The 20,296-nt window shown below is 39.8% G+C and overlaps 1 protein-coding gene across 1 annotated transcript in view; it reads right to left on the bottom strand.

Moving 5' to 3' along the window:
* Positions 1–1,945: 1,945 nt before the first annotated feature.
* LOC115801373 (uncharacterized protein C14orf132) overlaps positions 1,946–20,296 on the bottom strand; it is a 32,820-nt gene continuing 14,469 nt past the window's right edge. Inside the window, exon 2 of the mRNA XM_030759157.1 lies at positions 1,946–4,724. Within this exon, the coding sequence (XP_030615017.1) occupies positions 4,488–4,724 (237 nt within the window). The 3' untranslated portion in view covers positions 1,946–4,487. The remainder of the gene's footprint in view (positions 4,725–20,296) is intronic.

The following is a 20,296-nucleotide window of genomic DNA, read 5'->3' as shown; positions in this document are numbered from 1 at the left end:
TAAGATGCAAAGTAGCAGCCAGGTACTGCTAATCAATTGCATTTGATTAACTGAGTATCAGCAATATGAATATGACCTCTATAAAAGCAGAGGTTCTGGCAGGGAAGCAATTGTTGCTCCCATCAACCTGAAAAGGGATATAAGGCCATTTGCGAACAATTTGAAGTCCATCAGTCTGCAGTGAGAAAGATTATTCAAGTAGAAAACATTCAAGACAGTTACCAGAAGTGGACGTCCCAGCAAATTCACTCTATATCTCAGACTCTACAGACCTCAGTTAGCATGTTAAATGTTGAAGTTCAGGACAGTACAAGTAGGAAAAAGACTGAACAAGTATGACGTCTTCAGAAGGTTTGCCAAGAGACAGCCTGTTCTCTCTAAAAAGAACCTAACAGCACAGCTTAGGTTTGCAAAGTTGTGTTTGAACAAATCACGAGACTTCTGGCACAGTGTCCTTTGGACAGACGAGACCAAACTGGAGATGTTTGGTCATAATAAGCAGCACCACATCTGGCAAAAACCAAACACAGCATATCAGCACAAACCAACTGTCAAACACAATGGTGGAGGGGTGATGATTTGTACTTATTTTGCAGTCACAAAACCTGGGCAACTTGTAGTCACTGAGTCAACCATGAGGTCCTCTGGGGGGGTTGATGTGTCTGTCTTTCATCTGAGGTTAAATTGACCTAATTCTATAACCTGGTAAGGACCAAATGAACACATTGTGTGTGTGTGTGTGTGTGTGTGTGTGTGTGTGTGTGTGTGTGTGTGTGTGTGTGTGTGTGTGTGTGTGTGTGTGTGTGTCCTGATACATAAAACCTTATAGATTGCCGTGGAATTACTTCCTGGGACCCTGAAGGTGCCTCTAGCGCCTCGACCAGGTCAAAGGTTTGTTCCTGTTTCCTGTTTGTTTAGCAAAACAAGTATGAAGACAAAGTGAGTTAAAGTAGCCGAATACTACAGAGAACAAAATACAGGTGATACAGTATCTAAAAAAGTGGTGCTTGTGTCAAAATGACAGATTGCCGTCCTTTGAGCTTAGAATCAATCTCACCTCAAAGCAGCAAATGCTGATGGCTGCCAGTGCACTGGCTTCACTGAGAACAAAACCAAGTGATTCAAGTGGAGAAAAGATGAAGCTGAAACAAATTCTTGCCTCAGCAAGCACGGTGTGGAAAGTCACAAATTTTGCATTTTAATCAATCTTTGTGACATTTAAGTAAATGATGAACTGTCTCGATAGCCGGGGATCAGTCCGCCCGGGCCACCCTCGGCCACCGCCCGACACACACTGCACCCGACCCCTACGACGCCTCCTGCGGGTGGTGAGCATACAGAAGGGTGGGCCCATGTAACCTCTTCGGGCTGTGCCCGGCCGGGCACCACGGGCTGATGCCCGGCCACCAGACGCTCTCTCGAGCTCCCTCCTCAGGCCTGGCTCCAGGGTGGGGCCCTGGTAACCCTATCCCAGGCAGGGTAAACTGTTCCCTTGTTGTTACAGACATAGGGGTCTTTGTCTGGACCCTTTGTCTGGACCCTCACCCAGGACCAGTTTGCCATGGGAGACCCTACCAGGGGGACAAGCCCCCAGGCAACATAGCTCCTGGGATCACTGGGACACACAAATCCTTCCACCACAATAAGGTGGCAATTCACGGAGGAGGCCCCGTGGTAGACCCAGGACACGCTGGGGAGATTATATCTCTCGGCTGGCCTGCGAACGCCTTGGAGTCCCTCCGGATGAGCTGGAGGAGGTGGCTGTGGAGAGGGAAGCCTGGGCTTCTCTGCTTAGGCTCCTGCCCCTGCGACCCGGCCCCGGATAAGCGGAAGAGAATGGATGGATGGATGGATGGATGAACTGATTATGTAGACAGTGTGCACTTCTTTAGTCAACAGAGAGAACCAATTTTGCATTAATACATAAATTTTAATAGTAGCATATGTCTTTACAAAAGGAGCATTGTGTATGTGGTTTACAACATTACTAAATATTTCTACATCAACAATTTATTAAAAATAAGTAAGTAACTCTCATAGTAACGGTCTAAATTTTTCTTTACATCGTACAATACATACAGTAAGCCAGTTTTTCTTTCCAGTGTATGAACATTTGAACAGTTAGGGTGTGTACAAGACTGAATTATTTCTTTCTAACATATTGGTATTATTTTCTAAATCCCAGGAGTAGCATTACTTGGCTGAGCAAAGAGCTATCATCTCTATTTCTCTATAACCCTATAAGGCCTTGATTATACTTTCTGCTTGGGTCCATTTGGGTCCATGCAATGTAAAATTAGTCAGCAGACAATGAGCTTGAGGGTCCATGCGGCTGTCCGCATGCCTGCCAGTTTTTGTGACCCACACAGACTATTTTGGAGACTTTACATTACAATACACCAACTATGCACACGCCCCAGGCAGCAAACTTCAAAGAAGTATAACAGGAATGACTACTCAGCTGTAGTGTCTCCAGCTGTCTGTGTCCATATCCACAAAGTATAATCAAGGCTTAAATATGGAAAACAGTCAGTTTATCACGTTAAAAAAATAATAAAATTGAACTGTTGACAGATAAAACAACTTGCTTGACCCTATAGGCCCATATTTGTAAAATTTTCCATTGCAGCTTATAAGGGACATTTAACCAAAGCACAAACATCAATTAGTAGATCAAAGCCTACTAGCTACATTTTTAGTGTAAGTGCAGTGCATTGTATAGTATGTTCTATGTGAAAAACATAATTTGTATCTTTGAGCATTGTTAATGATTGGGTAAAGTTACTGTAACCCCTTTAGGACACGGAATACTTGCCACATAAACAGCTGCTGCTACCATCCGTAGTAACACAGAGCAAATTACCTCCAATAGTGAAATTTTAAAAGACACAACTATATGTAAAATTTCATATATAGTTGTATACAGCGATGCCTAATTCCAAAATGTCATTTCTGAATTAGGCATCACATCAGTATACATTTATCACAAAGTTTACCACAGTTCTGGTTAGTGTTACATTACTTTGGGGCACATATATTTACTGCTTTTTCTAAGTCTGCCAATACAAATGTGTAATATCAGAAACTTCCACCTTCTGCTGTACAGTTATGGAAAAAACGTCACTTATAGGTTGTACTTCATCAGGGAAAAAAGTAACTATGGATAAAGGTGAACAGGGGAAAAAAGTTGAGTGTGTTTAGATTGATTTGTGCTTCTAATTATATTTTCTTCACACATATCTAGTCCCATCTAAGCAGACTATGCCAAAATGATTGGATTTTCTAATAACCTCTTTCACTGTAGGGAATTGACATTAAGATAATTTATGACTACAAGTCATTACTCCTAAGCTGACAAACTCACTATTATGAGAATTACATTGACCATAGGTGCTTTTCTCACTTATAGGGAGGTTCCAGTTCAGATGCATTCTCACAACTGGAAATACCCAGTTTATTTCAGGTAAAGAGAGTTACCAGGATAGCGCGTGTACAAAGCAGGACAAATGATGCCCACTCACTCACTGTGAATTTACAGGTCAGTTAGCTGCTCTATTCTCTGCGGCGCTATACATATAGCTCTTGTGAGAGTGTACTAGGGAACTGGCTGCCTCTGCTCTGACTCTGCTGGACATTTACACATACACTTCCATGGGGTAATGTCTAGAAAATGGCTCTTGTGCGTAATGGACTTGCCACTGCTGACAACAATTTCATGAAATTTTCAGTGAATTTAAGAATGTTGAATGAATGCAGTTTCTTGCTCTCTTTTGCCTTAGACACTACAGTACAGTATATACAACAGTGTCCATATGTTCATTTTCATCAACATATATGAGCTCCAATATCCTGTGTCTCAGTGCTGCTTAACTTGAAAATATTTCCGACACTTTTAAAATCTTCTAACAAGCACCATCTCTGTTCAGCGGCATAATTAAGCTGCTTTGTCCTACATTGCTTAGCAACTATGTGGTGGTGGTTTCAGATGGCCCAGTTCGACCTGAATCTTAAGCCCCATTTAATCTCCATTCTCCTTCCTACATAATAAGTGAGGGTGTTGTCTGAGCAGAAACACGAAAACAAACTTAAGCAAAAAAAAAAAAAAAAAGAGTTCCTTTTGATTAATGGGTGAGACTGCAGGTTTGTTTCTGTTTTGAACTAAAGGGTTGCTGTGCACATGAGCTTCTTCTCAAACTTCCAGCTGTAGCATTCAAAAATGCTTGTTGCTGATAAATGCTGCCAAATTTCAGTCTTTCCCTTCAATGAAGAAATATACCCCTCTATATGTCATTGTCAAGTATTACAACGTTTGCACCCTCAGGTCCTTCCCTCCCCGCCTGCGCCATAAAGTGTGAGGGATTTAGAGAGAGACAGAGAGAGACAGAGAGAGAGAGAGAGATTGTCTACAAAGCCTCCTTCAGTGGTCAAGAGATCAAGAAAAAGTAGGATGTGTGAGAGTGTGACTTGTCTTTGTAAGCATGTGTTCATCAGAAAGTGCAGGCATAGACAATGCCCACAACCACAATGTTTCCAATAGTGGCGATGATGGCAATCCAGAGCCAGATGGCATCACTGGACACGGACTGTGGCTCATCCTGCTGGCCGTGTACCGAGACGGCTGAGGCAGCGGCATGGACACTGGCCGAGGAGTTAAAGAGCGAGTGCTCGCCACTGTAGTCATCATTGGGCGAGGAGTCCATGAAGGCTCCTGTCATTACTGGGATCTAGGAGGAGAGAAGGGAAGGTGATGAGAAAGTATAAAGTAAGTTTTTAGTTCAAGGAAGCTAAAGAGACAATTTGGTTTCTCATTCCAAGTCTTCTTTCATTTCATGTAGGTGATATCTATGAAAATATAAATTTCCAGAATAGATGTTTAGACACTGAACAAAACCAGGTCAAAAATTCATGATCATTAAAAAAAGGAAAAAAAGTTTTTACAGCGAAATTTATACCACAATTTACTGGTATAAACTTACCAACAGGCATCACTGTGAAACTTCCTTACTTTCATAACCATCATTAATTTTCCCAAAAGTCTGTCTCTAAACACCCCCCCCCTTCCCGCAAGACATCACATCAGGGTCTACTCTTTAAAATAATTTTTATTAACTGCACTGACATTGTTGCCTCTAGCCTTTTTTCAGGAATTTTTAATTGTATTTACTTTATTACTTAGCTCCCAGAATGGCTGTTGTCTCTTGTCTAATTCCAGTTAATATTCATGATATCAGTGACTTTGTTTTTTGACAAACAAAAGAATATAATTTGACATAGACAGGAAAAAAAATCCCCACTTTACCATTTACGAGTGTATCAAACCTCCAAGATGAATATGTCCTTTCCTTACAATCACAGAATGCCAGATTGGGAAGTAATTAGTAACAAGTTACCCACACAGGCATGCAGGGTCCCCGCTCTGTCTTAGAAACCACTGGATGTCTATTTAAGACGGAGTGTGTGTATTTTTAAAGTGACACTTGATTAACAGGGAATTAATATTTCAAGCACGTCAAGTGAAAGTGATTTATTGCTTAGGAGTCTGAGCCCTATAAATACTGACCTTCTGTGTCTATAGAAATGTGCATGATTGAGAAATGCATGACAGATGCTTATATTGTCTGACTGGAAAACAAACTCTGCAGAAGATGTTCGGGGGAAATAAAACAATGCTAAAAATATCTCGGAGGGATGTTGAGTGCTCCCATACACAGACATTCCCTCTTGCTTGCTCATTTGCTCACCTTCACACTCCCTCTCACTGTCTCTCTCTCCCGAACACGGGCTAATGCACAAAGACGTTAACACACACATGTACGCTTCTGGTCTTTCCCTCACACAGGGGAAAACACTGTTTAGAAAGCATTCTGCTGCTCTCCATTCATTGGCCCCTGGTGGTGAATAATGACATGACACATCCTGTAAAGCGCCTGCTGTTCACATGAGCATGATGGGGGTAGACAAGCATGCATGAAGTCCAGCAACCTGCGTTTTCCGCTCCCCATTCTGTCACTGTAAGTGCTGACACATTCAACTATGGCATCTCAAATAAACCTCGTCCATTTTAACATTTCTTTTTATATTAGAAGGTTACATGCACAACATATGAATGCAAATCAGCATCAGTGAGAGCTAAATTAGACAAAGCTATACCAAAAAAACATATTTAGTATATACCTAAGCATATCAGTAAAAAGAACCTACAGTGCATTTGCAAAATGGGTTTTATTTGTGCTTTACACAGTTTAAAATATAACCAATATACAGTTGTGGTCAAAAGTTTACACATACTAAACACAGGCATGAATGTCATGGTAATTTTGGGTGTTTAATGACTTCTTTTTCCAGGCTGGAGCAACTGTAGAGAATACATCTTTAATGAATTTAAAAAACAAGAATTGGGTGCCCAAGTTTGAAATTATTTTGGATTTTCACTAATCCACACAGAGTCAAAAGTATACATACACCCCAGTAATATATGGTATAATATATGGATAAATGCCCCTTAGCGAGGTGCACCACGACCAGACATTTTTTGTAGCCATAAACAAGCTTCTGGTATAATTCTGGCTGGATATTTGACTACTCTTCTTGGCAGAATTGGTAGAGTTCATTTAAATTACTTGATTTCTTGGCACAGACCCAGCTAGTCCACAAATTTTCAATAAGGTTGAGGTCAGCGCTTTGGGAAGGCCATTCCAGTGCGTTAATCTTAGTCTGCTTTATCCATTCCAAAACCAGTTCTGATGTGTGTTTGGGAAAATTGTCCTGATCTCTAGACACTGCTTTACCCGTACCCTTATCTTGCATTCAGAGCTCCATCTTGCCTAATTTAACGTTCAAATCAGATGATAACTGAAGCTTACCTCCCTGTCTGCATTCTTTATGTTTATGTTTTATTTATTAACTCATTGTCCACGGGAGTGAGCTGTGCGCATAAATGGGGAAGCGTACCAAATAAAATGCAGTGGATACTGTAAGTGTGTAAAACAATATTTCAGTGCTAGGTTTACTACTTTTGTCAGACAGGTGTTTTCAATTACATGTTAATAGCATATATATTCATAACCTAAATGTAGGTCCCACCGTGAAGTATTGAGGAGGAAGTGTGATGGTATAGGGGTGCTTTGATGGTGACACTGTTGGTGATGTATTAAAAATCCAAGGCACACTTAACCAGCATGGCTCCTGCAGCATTCTGCAGCAACATGCCATCCCATGTAGTTTGTGCTTAATGGGACCATCATATATATATATATATATATATATATATATATATATATATATATATATATATATATATATATATATATATATATATATATATATATATATATAAAGCAGCTGAAGCTGATTAACAACCCCTCTGCTATTTATCTGACCAGAACAATATCCCAGATGTTTAATTGACTAATTGCTATACTCTGGTTAAAAAGTATTCCTTTATTTTATTTAATTTTTTATATAACAAAGATGAAGGTAGGCAGACCAGGTGACATTGTTCACATGTGCCATGAAGGAGACAATGCTGCTGAGGATGAAACCCAGACTCTTAACCTAAGGGGAAAGTATGTCAATTGAGTCATCAATAGATACTGAAAAACATTTAAGAAATTTATGAGTAAAATAAACTTTATTTAACTTAAACAATCAGAAACAGATGTGGATTTGGAAGAGATATAGAGCTGGGTGTCATCTGCATAACAGTGAAATTTAATATTATACTGTATTTCTTGAAAATATTGCCCCAAGGTAGGAGATAAATAATCAAGAGCAGAGGCCCCCACAAATAAGTGAAGTGGATTGTGATCTGTGTATGTAGTTGCACAAACTGTTAACAACCAGAGAGGTATGAGGTAAACCAAGCGAGTAGTATGCTGTTGATGCCAACAGAGGCTAATATATGGAGGAGGATGTGCTGAGAGATTGTACTGAAAGCTGCAGTAAGGTCAAGGAGAACTGCAGTTGGCATGCTGTCTGTCATAATGTTACAGCTTTTGTTCAGACTTCACTCTGCTCTGATTTGTTGCAGAAAAAATTGATTATTAGAAGAGCCTGTCTCCACTGTCATTTGCAATTAATACAATTAGTGTGTAAAGATTTTCCAATCTACCTGTTAGGGCTGCTATAAAAAAAATGACCATAGATTTTATATATAAAGCTCAACTATCCCCCTGATCTAAAAAGTGAAGTCAACATGGATTTTGCTTAGAACTTACAAAATGTTACTTAAATGCTCAGCATTACATTACTTTTTAGCATAATTGGTATCACATTGCATTTTTTTAGTAATCTATTAATGAAACACATTGTGCTAAATTTAATAATGACATTATAATGGTCATTACTTGCATTACAATGATTCTTTACATAGAACATTAGTTGCATGACTAGTAGATAAAAGGGGGGAAAAAAATCTTGATCTGAAGCAAAAATGATCAAATCTACCTTTTTTCTTATGCACACTTGAGCTGCGATCAGCTGATTTCCATTTGTGTGCAGGGTGGAAAAAAAAGTTTTGAACATTATTTTTGATTGCACAAAAAAAAGACAAAAGTTTGAAAACCAGGCCAAAGACTTCGAAACAGCTGTTGTTTATTTGAGTCTATTTGAACCCAAAGCCAAGCAGCCAGAGCATGATCTTCAAAAGGTAGCATTGTAGCTTTATTTCTACCCTGCAGTAGAATCAATGAAGAACTCTTTGGCTGGGTTTTCAACTAAACACAGTAAGATACCGCGTGGATAGAAACTGATGTCAGTGAGTGAGACTATACACTGACATTTAGTTTAATTGGTAATTATGTGACAATGCATCTCAGGCCTATGTTGCGGAGTAATGCAAAAGTAATGCACAAGTAGTGCAACAAATTACTTTCTCCTGGGAGTAAGTAAGTAATGAAATGCATCACTTTTTTAGGGTTAAAGATGCAAAAAGCCTGATTTTATAGAAGTCTATTAGAAATTGACTTCTATTGATTTATGACCCTAATAAACAAACACATTCCTATTATCTTATGGCACACTTTATGGCTACCCTATGAGAATAACATTATCTGTTTCACCCCATGGTGATAATGTCTGGTTTCAAATATGCCAAATATGATGGTTCAAAATGAGAGACCACAAAACACATCATATGGCTACATCTATCTTTTAGTTTGTGGTGACACTATAGGTATCAGTAACTATGTAGTAGTTGTTCTACATAGACCATATCCCCCTTTGTCACATATCATGGTTCTGGGTCCTTTGCTCTCACTTGTGATAATACATTTCTGCAAATAAGCTCTCCATAAACAAATAGATTAATCAAATTCATGGACTAGTTAACTTGCCTTTTAGATGATTCACTTCCTTGAGTTGGCTAAACAAATAAACATCTGTGCTTCTTGGATACATTTACACGCTTTCCTTATTTCCAGTAGCTATCCAAAATTGTAAATAGCTTCTTCTCCTTCAAAATAAAGAATCAGATGTGCAGATAATATATATCATAATGTACTGTAGCATTTTATGTAATGTTGTGTTGATGATTATCCCTCATTTGAAAAGGAAGGGTACTGATCCAAAAGCTTTGGAATAGAAGAAGAGAGAAAATAAAGTAGTTAAAATTAAAGCTTTTGAGAGTGAGGTCTGGATTATTCAAAGCCAACACGACCTTGTTTTTGGAAAAGACATGCAGTCGCTGAATTTTTCAGGTGTAACTTTCCATCCTTGAAACGGCACATAATTAGTTTACTCCACTCAAATGGGGTTGTTGCAGGCAAAAAAAAGATCTGCATGTATATACATATCAGTACAGGAGGATAACAAACGAAAAAAAAAAAAATGATTTTGAAAAAGAAAAAACTATAAAAATACAACTTATTTAATGTTTATCTGTAACCCACTGAGTTTTTTTTTTTTTTAATACCTTTAATTGAGTAAAATCAACACAAGTTAAAACATTAAAAAGTTGGAACACAACCTCAATCCAATAACTGACAGCAGAGAAATAGCCTGACTTGCATATTTCACACCTTCTTGGCTCTGAGTGATGGCTACACCTGTGCAACACACCATGCAGCAAAACTACAATCTACAGCAGATGATACAGTGAAAATGTACAATTCCACCTGCTCAGCTCTCACAGTTTTGATTTATTCGTCCCAGCTGTTCCTAGAACTGCGCCCTCCTACATGGATGATCACAGTAATTGTGAAATAGAATGGACTGTAATTGCCTCCTGGGAGATGTGCCACCAGTAAGGTTTGAACTGAAATTTTTTTTTATTTCAGACAAGAAAAGCCTAAATAAATGCCTCTGAATAGTGGATAAACCAACACAGTTATCCCAAAGCTCAAAGAGCAGGGGACAGAATACACCCAGCATAAGTTGCTAGTCTGAAAGAGAGAGAGACAAATAACCATTCATATTCACATTTATAGCCAAATTAGAATCAGCACTTAACAAGCATGCCTTTGAACTGTGGAGGGAGGTTGGCAGGAGTAGTTGGTGGATTCAAACCAAGGCAAGGCAACAGTTCTAGCCACCTCACCACCATTCCCCTCCTTTACTAACTTTTTTAGGTCAAATTTTAGGTCACTGAAACCAAAGACAGTGATTTCCATGATATGCTAGTCAGTCAGTTCAAAGACCAGCATTTTTAATTAAAACCAGCAATGTCTGAAATACATTTTGGCAACTGAATTTTGGCAAAAATAGCCAAAATGTGGGTAAGTGCTAATCCTCAAATGGAAACCCTCGCTGAGCTATTCATCCAGTTTTTTTTTTTTTTTTAGATTGGGCTGATATGATTTGGAATTGCATCAGCTACGAAATACAACCACATTTTCTCTATGTGACCTTTTGATCTCTTTTGTGAACTTGACTTTGACTATACCAGTAGCAGCAAATATGTTGCTGCTGCAAAGTAAAGTTACACTGCTTTTTTAAAGGCACATAAAAATATCAGACAAGTAATAGTTTTTCATTTTTCAACCTTGCATTTCCTGTATTGGTGTCCTACATTGTTAAATAACGAAGTACATTTGGTTGTGGAGGCAGCCATAGTGATCAAAATATTCTGGGTAATTGATGAAATCCCACCTAGATGGAACATCTTGACCCGGCCTGGCAGGCTGGGGTTCTAAATAAATTCAGTACAGGATTGTGAACTGAGGTAGAATAACCCTGATTTGCTTTCTAAAATATTATATATATATTAGGTCATTTCTATATTGACTTTTTTTTATTTTTGAAATCTTACATTACATAATGATAAAAGATGAAATATTACTATATGACTAAAACCCATCTAAACATGGACATAGGTGTAAAATGTAAAAAATTATACATGTTGTAAACAGTAGCCAATCAGCTATTTTAACTGCCACTTTTTCATCACATCTACTGTAAGTCAGTAAGGAGCAGCACATTTTATCACGGATGTAGACAATTTCTGAAAGATCAACTAGTGTAATAATGCTAGACTGAAATCACACTTAATTCTTATGTGCTTGAAGAAAAAACTCCAAGGTGTACTTTAGAGAACAAACAGACACAGAAGTGGATCCCGCTGTGTTAAGAATTGACTTTGTGCTCAACTTTGCACGCACAATCAATGAAAACACAGTTCTTGATTTTCCCAACTGTCACAACGACCTGAGTCTTGGTTTTGACATTTTCGCAATTTATCTTTTTTTTTTTTTTTTGCTTAGAGAACTTCTCTCTCTTCTGCTTTAAAATCATTCTTTAGTCCATGTAGAATATCAGAAACAACAAGACTTTCAGGAAGAGTTTTGTTTTTACTGAAGGGTGTAATTTTAGTTAGTAAGCTATGATTTTTGTTAAACTAAATACGTACCATTTGAAGTAATCCAAATTCAATTCAGTTCAATGTTATTTCTATAGCACCAAATCACAACAAACAGTGGCCTCAAGGCGCTTTGTACTGCGGGTAAAGACCCTACAAATGGTATGTATTATTTGTGTGCCAGTGTGCACTGATATGTAGGGAGTATAGTTAGATGTCAATCCAGCACACCCCAAAATAGTTCTGAAAGCATATCTGAACAGGAAGCTAAAGTGAAACCACCTGTGTGGGTGTTAAATGACCTAAGTCCCTAGCCCTGCACATGTATTAGTACACTTATCACTCTTAAATGTATTCCTGTCCAGTCAATACTCTTCTCAGCCAAGTGAAAGAGGTGGAACCGTGAAATCATCCAGCAACAGATACTGAATGTAACTGCTCACAGATGTGACTTGCTCTGAAAGGCTGGCGGGCCTCGCAATCACCGCCCTGCTGCTTTTATTAGCAATGAATGTGACAGTCTACTGAGAGAACTAATTTTACACTCAAAATGCCACAGTGGTAGTCTGAGTACCAGTGATGAATAACAGGTTACACTGTCTGCACTCCACACCAAAATGTATATACGGTTAGGTGCATAATTTGTTGTACAAAGACACAACTGAGTGAGTGCAATCTTACTAAAAATCAGCTTGTTAGCAATGTAATTGTTAGCATATTGGCATGCTGATGTTAGCATATATCTAAAACAGTAAATACTCCCTGACAGAGCTCCTAATATAGCTGTAGACTCTCATTCTTGTTGATAGGTATCAGATTTTTAGCTTAAATGTATCAACTGAACTCAAAAAATTTAAGATACTGTTTGTATTTAGACCCTCATGAAATTCATAGTTAGGTCCATAATTTGTTGGAACCAGACCCAATTTTTGTAATTCTGTCTCTGTACACCACCTCGGTGTATTTGAGATGTATTTGAGAAATAATAAATATTAACCTTTTAGTAATTTCAGACATTTTATACATATTCCCCCATTTTCAGAGGCTCAAAATTAATTGGACAATTGACCAATAGTCAATTTCATGGCCAGGTGAAGCCCCTTTCCTTGTTATTTCATAACAAATGAAGCAGCTATAATATTGATTTAAAGTGTTGAATTTGTATTTCATAGCTTATTTTAAATATGAGGTCCAAAGCGATGTCAGAGCAAGTGACGGAGGTGGATGAAAAACAAAAACAAAAATAAACAAAAAGTAAATAAATAAACTATACATCTGTGAGATCTTTAGGAGAGACCAATTTAGCAATCTGTCACACTCTTAAAAAGAAGAAATGCTCAGCAACATCCAAAAGACAACTAAAGTGCATGATGACAGAATTATTTCCACGGTTAAAAACAAATTCAAAACATCTAACCAAGTCAAGAAGAGTCTCAAGGAGGTAGACGTATCATTGTTAAAGTCTATAATCAATAGACGCCTTTGTGAATGGAAAAACAGAAGGTTTAAAACAAGGTGCAAACCAGATCAAGAAAGTCAGATTAAAGAGAAAAATATCCTGAGCCTGCACCGCCCTGAAAAAACAAACAAAAAACCTTTGTGCAGATGAAGCCTGTCCAAAGAGAGAGAGAAAAGTACTGTGAAGGAGAGAAACAGCTCATGATCTGAAGCATACCACATCATCTCTCAAACATAGTGGTGACAATGTTAAGACATACACATGTATGCCAATGAATCTGAGTCACTTGTATTTATTGATGTGACTGTAGGATGAATTCCAAGTTGTACAGGACTACGCTCTCTGCTCCGATTCAGCCAAATGCTGCAAAACTGATTGGACACGGTTTCACAGTACAAATGGCTAATGACCCAAAGCATATTGCAAAAGCAACCCAAGAGTTTCTCGAGGCAAAAAAATGGGATATTCTTCATTGGCCAAGTCAGTCACCTGACGTCAACCCAAGAGAGCAAAACTGAAGGCAGAAAGCCTCAAAAACAAGCAGCAACTGATGGTGGCTGCAGTAAAGGCCTGTTAGAGCATCTCAGGGGAGAGAGCACAGCATTTGGTGATGTCCATGGTTTCTAAACTTTAGCCAGTCATTGACTGCAAAGGATTTTTATCCAAACATTAAAAACAACCCATCCATCCATTTTTTTCCTCTTACCCAATTCAGGGTTGCAGGGGGGCTGGAAACTACCCCGGTTGCCACAGGTCAAAAGGCGGGGTATGGGCACCTGGGTGGCTTAGTGGTGAAGCCGGCGACCACATACACACGTTGCGGTGCAGGCGGCGCGGGTTCGAGTCCCGGCCCTTTGCCGATTTGCCCGCGTGTCTTCCCCTGTATCTTTCCCCCATTTCCTGTCTCTCTCCACTGTCACGAAAAGCCGCTGTGACCAAAAATGAAAAAAAAAAAAAAAAAGGCGGGGTATACCCTGGACAGGTCACCAGCCTGTCCAAAGGCTGACGCAGAGTGACATCAACCACTTACACTCATGATCACTTAACCTAACCCCACTAACTGCATGTCTTTGGACTGTGAGAGGAAGCCAGAGTATCTGGAGAGAACCCATGCAGACACAGGGAGAACTTGCAAACTTCACACAGAAAGGCCCCGGATAGATGGTGCATTCAAACCCAGGACCTTCTTGCTGTGAGACAACAGTGCTAACCCGCTGCTGCCCTTTTCTATGTGACTGCAGCTACCAAGAAAAAAGCTATGCATTTAGCATATTCCTTAATAAACTGTAACATATTGAGATAGTCATGCCATAAATCTGAAGGGTTTTTAAAAGGCTTCTTCACCAGCACAGTAGTGTTAAACCGCTTTGGTTCCTACTGGTCAGATTTACACCTCTGCTTCCATTGATTTTCCCTGTCTCAGCAGCCCAGCAGCATTTTTTAATAAATCATAACTCAATAGAACAAGTGTAGCCCAAGTGATCCTCACTTGATGCCTCGATCAATCTGTCAGCTCAGTGGAAATTCAGCAGGACAGAAGAAAGTTTAATATACTTCTTAAATATTGTAAATGATCAGCACTCAGTTTTGTCTCTGATGTATCTGACCTCGACTTTATGCCTAATAAGTTTTTTTTTCCATTACTGCTACTAGCTGTGGTCAAAAAAGAGCAAACGAAGAAAAAGACCATATTTATTTAAAACTTAGTATCTGCAATAATGCATGTTCACATCAGGGGTAATTACTCACTGTTGGTTACTCACACTTTTTTAATTAGCAGTAGTGTGATAACTTATAATGTGAGATTAAACTAAATCCATCAGCTTATAAAACATTAAAATCCACCAAAACAAAGACTGACTTCTTCTTCCAGCCAGATAAGAAGCAGTGCCAGCACACACAGGGAAGAATTTTTAGTGACAAGAAAAAGTGAAAGATAATGAGTCAGAGACTGTGAGACAAATTTGCTGTTTATACATCAAAGATGACTAGGTGTCTTATAGTCTAGACATGTTTAGTGTACATCTGAGTCTGCTGTACCTTCATCTATTACTCACGAGTGCTGCAAAGGTTTACACAAAAAAGAGAAACCCTAAAGCTAAAAATGGCATCAGTCTGCAGCACCTAAAACACACAAAGAATGAGGAAAAATGGAACTGAAAAGTTAAAAGATGACTCAGGATTTCATTTCTATACCCACAAAAACAAGTCTTGAAGAACTGAAGAGCTCAGATAAGAGAGTGTCAGTCTTAAAAGTCAATTTTTTCAGCTCTGTTGTTTAGATTATTATCTTTAGGCTTCATTATTGCATTGCTGCAGCTCTGTTCATCATATACTTACTGTTATTGATGCAAGCATTCAGACTCTTATTTTGCAAAGTCGAAACCTGCCTGAGATAGCGTATTCCTGCCTTTACATAAAGTATTATGAGCTGGTCCATAAACCCTAATCCCTAACCCTAACCCTACAAATAAAGCGGGCAACAAATCTTTCAAAAGCATTTTGCTTTTCAGACTTACTTTCTTAATGATAATCTGTGTCCATGTGTCTTTGTACTTTTTCAGCCACACCTCCAATTCCCTAAATGTTTTCACCCCTGACTTGTTTTTCCCATATGATTGTAGGCTGACTTATTACCAGTCAGCATCAGTGTATGTACCTCCATCCATCAATCCATCCATTCTCTTCCGCTTATCCGGGGCCGGGTCGCGGGGTCAGGAGCCTAAGCAGAGAAGCCCAGGCTTCACTCTCCCCAGCCACCTCCTACAGCTCATCCGGAGGGACCCCAAGGCGTTCCCAGGCCAGCCGAGAGATATAATCTCTCCAGCTCTACCACGGGGCCTGATCCCGGTAGGACATACCAGGAACACCTCACCCAAGAGGTGGCCAGGAGGCATCCTAATCAGATGCCCGAGCCACCTCAACTGGCTCCTTTCGATGTGGAGGAGCAGCGGTTCTACTCTGAGCCCCTCCCGGATGGCCGCAATCCTCACCTTATCTCTAAGGGAGAGGCCAGCCACCCTTCGAAGGAAACTCATTTCTGCCGCTTGTATTCGCAATCTTATTCTTTCGGTCACTACCCAAAGCTCGTGACCATAGGTGAGGGTAGGAACGTAGATCAACCGGTAAATCGAGAGCTTCGCTTTTACACTAAGTTCCCTCTTCACCACGACAGACCGGTGCAGCGTCCGCATCACTGCAGAAGGACCTCCCAAAGGATACCCCGAGGGACATGGTCGAATGCCTTCTCCAAGTCCACAAACTCCCACGCACATTCGAATATCCTTGAGAGGATAAAGAGCTGGTCCAGCGTTCCACGACCAGGACGAAAACCGCATTGTTCCTCCTGAATCCGAGGTTCGACTAATGGACGGACCCTCCTTTCCAGCACCCTGGCATAGACCTTTCCGGGGAGGCTAAGGAGTGTGATCCCCGAAAGTTGGAGCACACCCTCCGGTCTCCCTTCTTAAAGATGGGGACCACCACCCCGGCCTGCCAATCCAATGGCACTGCCCAGATCTCCACACGACGTTGCAGAGGTGTGTCAACCAAGACAGCCCTACAACATCCAGAGCCTTCAGGAACTCAGGGCGAATCTCGTCCACCCCAGGGGGCAGCACCCCACCTGCACTATAAACTGTGTGAGTGGAGCACTGCTTTCCCCTCCTGAGTCGCCTGATGGTTTGCCATAATTGCTTCGATGCCGTCCGAAAGTCTTTTTCCATAACCTCACCGAACTCCTCCCACACCCGAGTTTTTGCTTCGGCCACTGCCTGAGCTGCATTCCGCTTGGCCTGCCAATACCTATCAGCTGCCTCCAGAGTCCCACAGGCTAACCAAGCCCGATAGGACTCTTTCTTCAGCTTGATGGCTCCCTTCACCTTCGGTGACCACCATCTGGTTTGAGGGTTACCACCACGACAGGCACCAACCACCTTGCAGCCACAGCTCTGAGCAGCAGCCTCAACAATGGAGGTGCGGAACATGGTCCATTCGGACTCAATGTCCTCAGCCTCCCTCGGAATGCTGTCGAAGTTCTGCTGGAGGTGGGAGCTGAAGATCTTTTGGACTGGGGCTTCTGCCAGGCGTTCCCAGCGCACCCTCACAATACGTTTAGGTGCGCCAGGTCTGTCCAGCATCTTCCCCCGCCACCTGATCCAACTGACCACCAGGTGGTGATCAGTTGACAGCTCAGCTCCTCTCTTCACCCGAGTGTCCAGAACATACGGCTGCAGATCTGATGATACGATTACAAAATCAATCATCGATCTGCGGCCTAGGGTGTCCTGGTGCCATGTGTACTTATGGACATCCTTATGTTCAAACATGGTGTACACACACTGCACCCTTTTGTGTATGTACCTAGTTTCATTTATGTCCCTGTATTCCTGAGTTTTGCCCTAAGGCTTTCCTTGGATTCCTAGATATTGAATGTCTTTAGTTTTGGGAGTTAACCTGCTCTTGCTTGATAGTGCTCTTTGCTGTTTTCCCAAACCTTTTCCTATTGTTGTTTCTTAAATTCTGCCAAAAATGTGCATGAAAATAGCCTGCTTTGTTATACTGGCATACTTGAACTTCATTTGAAATTGATTTGAAGATATTTTTCAAGATTAAACAGAAAAAAAAACTTCTGCAAGCTATGACTCATTTGTTATTCATAGGAGCCGATATTTTAAACATTTATGAACCAGATTACGTGCAGCATGGCTTTTTATGATATAGTTTACACCAAAATACAAATTATGCTATAACAGAAATTTCTTGTAGTATAATCTCTCTCATTTCAAAATCTCTATATGGATATTGCTAATGTATTTTTTTTACATTGTGAGCAATTCAACTGCAACACACTCAGGAGTTACATGTGATCTCTTTCATGTTTCATAATGAGCCCCAGTGGAAGAGCTGAATGGGGTCTTCCGTGAGCTCATGCAAGCAGTTATTTATGAAAAGTTTATGTTTGTTTTTTTCCCCTCAGGAAAGACATTCTGACTGGTCATAGCAGGAAAAGTACAAGTGTTTTTAATATCATTATAACAGTAAATGGTTTTGTTACATTTTACAATCTAAGCCGTGTGAGTCAGCAAACATATCTGGAATGAGATTTTAAATTCTTGTATCAGTTCAGGTTATGAATCACATGGAGTTGCCGTATCAGCCAGTGGTCATCAGGAAGATTCACTTCACTTGAGCTGACTACACAGTCTTTCCACTTATTTTGAACACACATGCAGTCACTTCTCTTTGTTCTACCTCAAGTTGTGACAAAATATGGATATAATAAATGCTAATTAACTTGCTATTCTGCCCTTACGAAACCATATAAAGCAAAAAGATAGCCAGGGTCATTAAAGTGAACTGATAACTTGACAAATTCAACTTGTATGTATATATATGTTTCTTTTTTTCTGGACTAAAAAAATCCTGTGAATGACTAAATGTTTTTTTTTAACAGGCCAAATCTTCACAAATATTACTTCACCATATTACTTGAACAGTTTAACTGAATTTGCGTTTGAAATTTTAGTGGCAGAGTTTATCCTATTTCTCACTCTCAGCATAAACTATAACATTATGCACACTTGTAAAATGTAAAATATTGCATCTGATCTGACTTTCATTATCAAACCTGATCTGCAACTTTATCTGCGCAATCAGGTCGTGTCTGTGTATACAAGAGAGCCGTCTGAGGGGGCTGAAAATAATTTACCATGCACTCGCTGTGTATGTTCATGCTGTCAGCTACAGCTCCATCCATGTCTGCTCATTCACTGTAGCTGCTCATTCACCATAGAGAAACCAGGCACAGTGATGAAAGTGCTGAATTGAGTGTCCACTCATGTAAGACTCGGCTTGAGGTGACGTGCTGCAGGGCAAGTCCTTCTTTGCTCCTACTCTTAATATACAGACCAAGCAGAAAGACCCACGTCCACTTTATTCTCCGAAGTACAAAGGAGTTGAAGAATCATCTTTTCAGCTACTGAAATAATGAGGAGCTCTCCTTTAGGGCTTCTCAGGGACAGTAATTCAAGGGGCCACATTCTCATCCCCATGCCTACATATCTTAAGACTACTGCATTTGTAAAGTATCATTGGTGGAGAAAATTCTAATGATCAATGATTATGTACAAATTGTTTCTTTTCTAAACCAGTATTCAAATGAAAAGCTTGTATTTTATATTCATCAGTGTTACTTACACACACGTACACACACACTGATACATTGTACTGCAAAGGCAAGCCTTTCCAAAGAGAGATGTTTCCTGCTTAAGGGGGCTAAAATAGTGTTACACCAGCAACACGGTGAATTTATCTGACAGTGCTTTATAATGCCAATATCAGCATCTGCTCTGAAGACTATTATGAGGATCTCATTAATATGCACTTCCTCCACTTTAGCCTGTAAAATATTATTACAACTGAATTCTTTTTGTGTAAGAAAACACAGATTATAGTAACAATATCAACAACAATATATGCAGCAAGACTTTGTCAGGCATCTTGAATAAGTCATCTTCACATTCACCTTATGTCACTTTTCTCACTTCGAAATCCTACAAAGCTGAATATCTGTGGATACCTGTACAGTCAGTGCCTCCAGGTCATGGTTCAGTGAGGTCTAGATGGCAGACGTCTTTCTGACATCTTTTTTCTTCTTCTTCAGTCACTGCTCTGACCTTGTCATTGCTGGTCTCATATCATTTTCCTCCTGAATCCCAGAGGCCTCGATGACTTCAGAATGGTTGTCACTCATTTTATGTAGGCTGAAATGTTATCTCCTCAAGGAGTTTCCTGAGTCACACTCTATACTATCATCTCACTGTATTTACACATTTTTATTTACATATACAGTGCTTAACAAATTTATTAGACCACCCCCAATGTAAGGTTTATGCTACAGCTGCCCTAAATTAACAGTGTTGGTAATTACCAAAATAATTTTTTATATTTCTTTAATGGTTAATCCACCAGTATGTCCAAGCTCTTTAATCAAAATTATATTTTTAATTCTTTAAATTTGTTTACTGTTATCCATGAATTTAATT

This window comes from Archocentrus centrarchus, chromosome 22, assembly GCF_007364275.1.
Source record: "Archocentrus centrarchus isolate MPI-CPG fArcCen1 chromosome 22, fArcCen1, whole genome shotgun sequence".
Lineage (NCBI taxonomy): Eukaryota > Metazoa > Chordata > Actinopteri > Cichliformes > Cichlidae > Archocentrus > Archocentrus centrarchus.
This window is presented reverse-complemented; position numbering and strand designations above follow the sequence as displayed.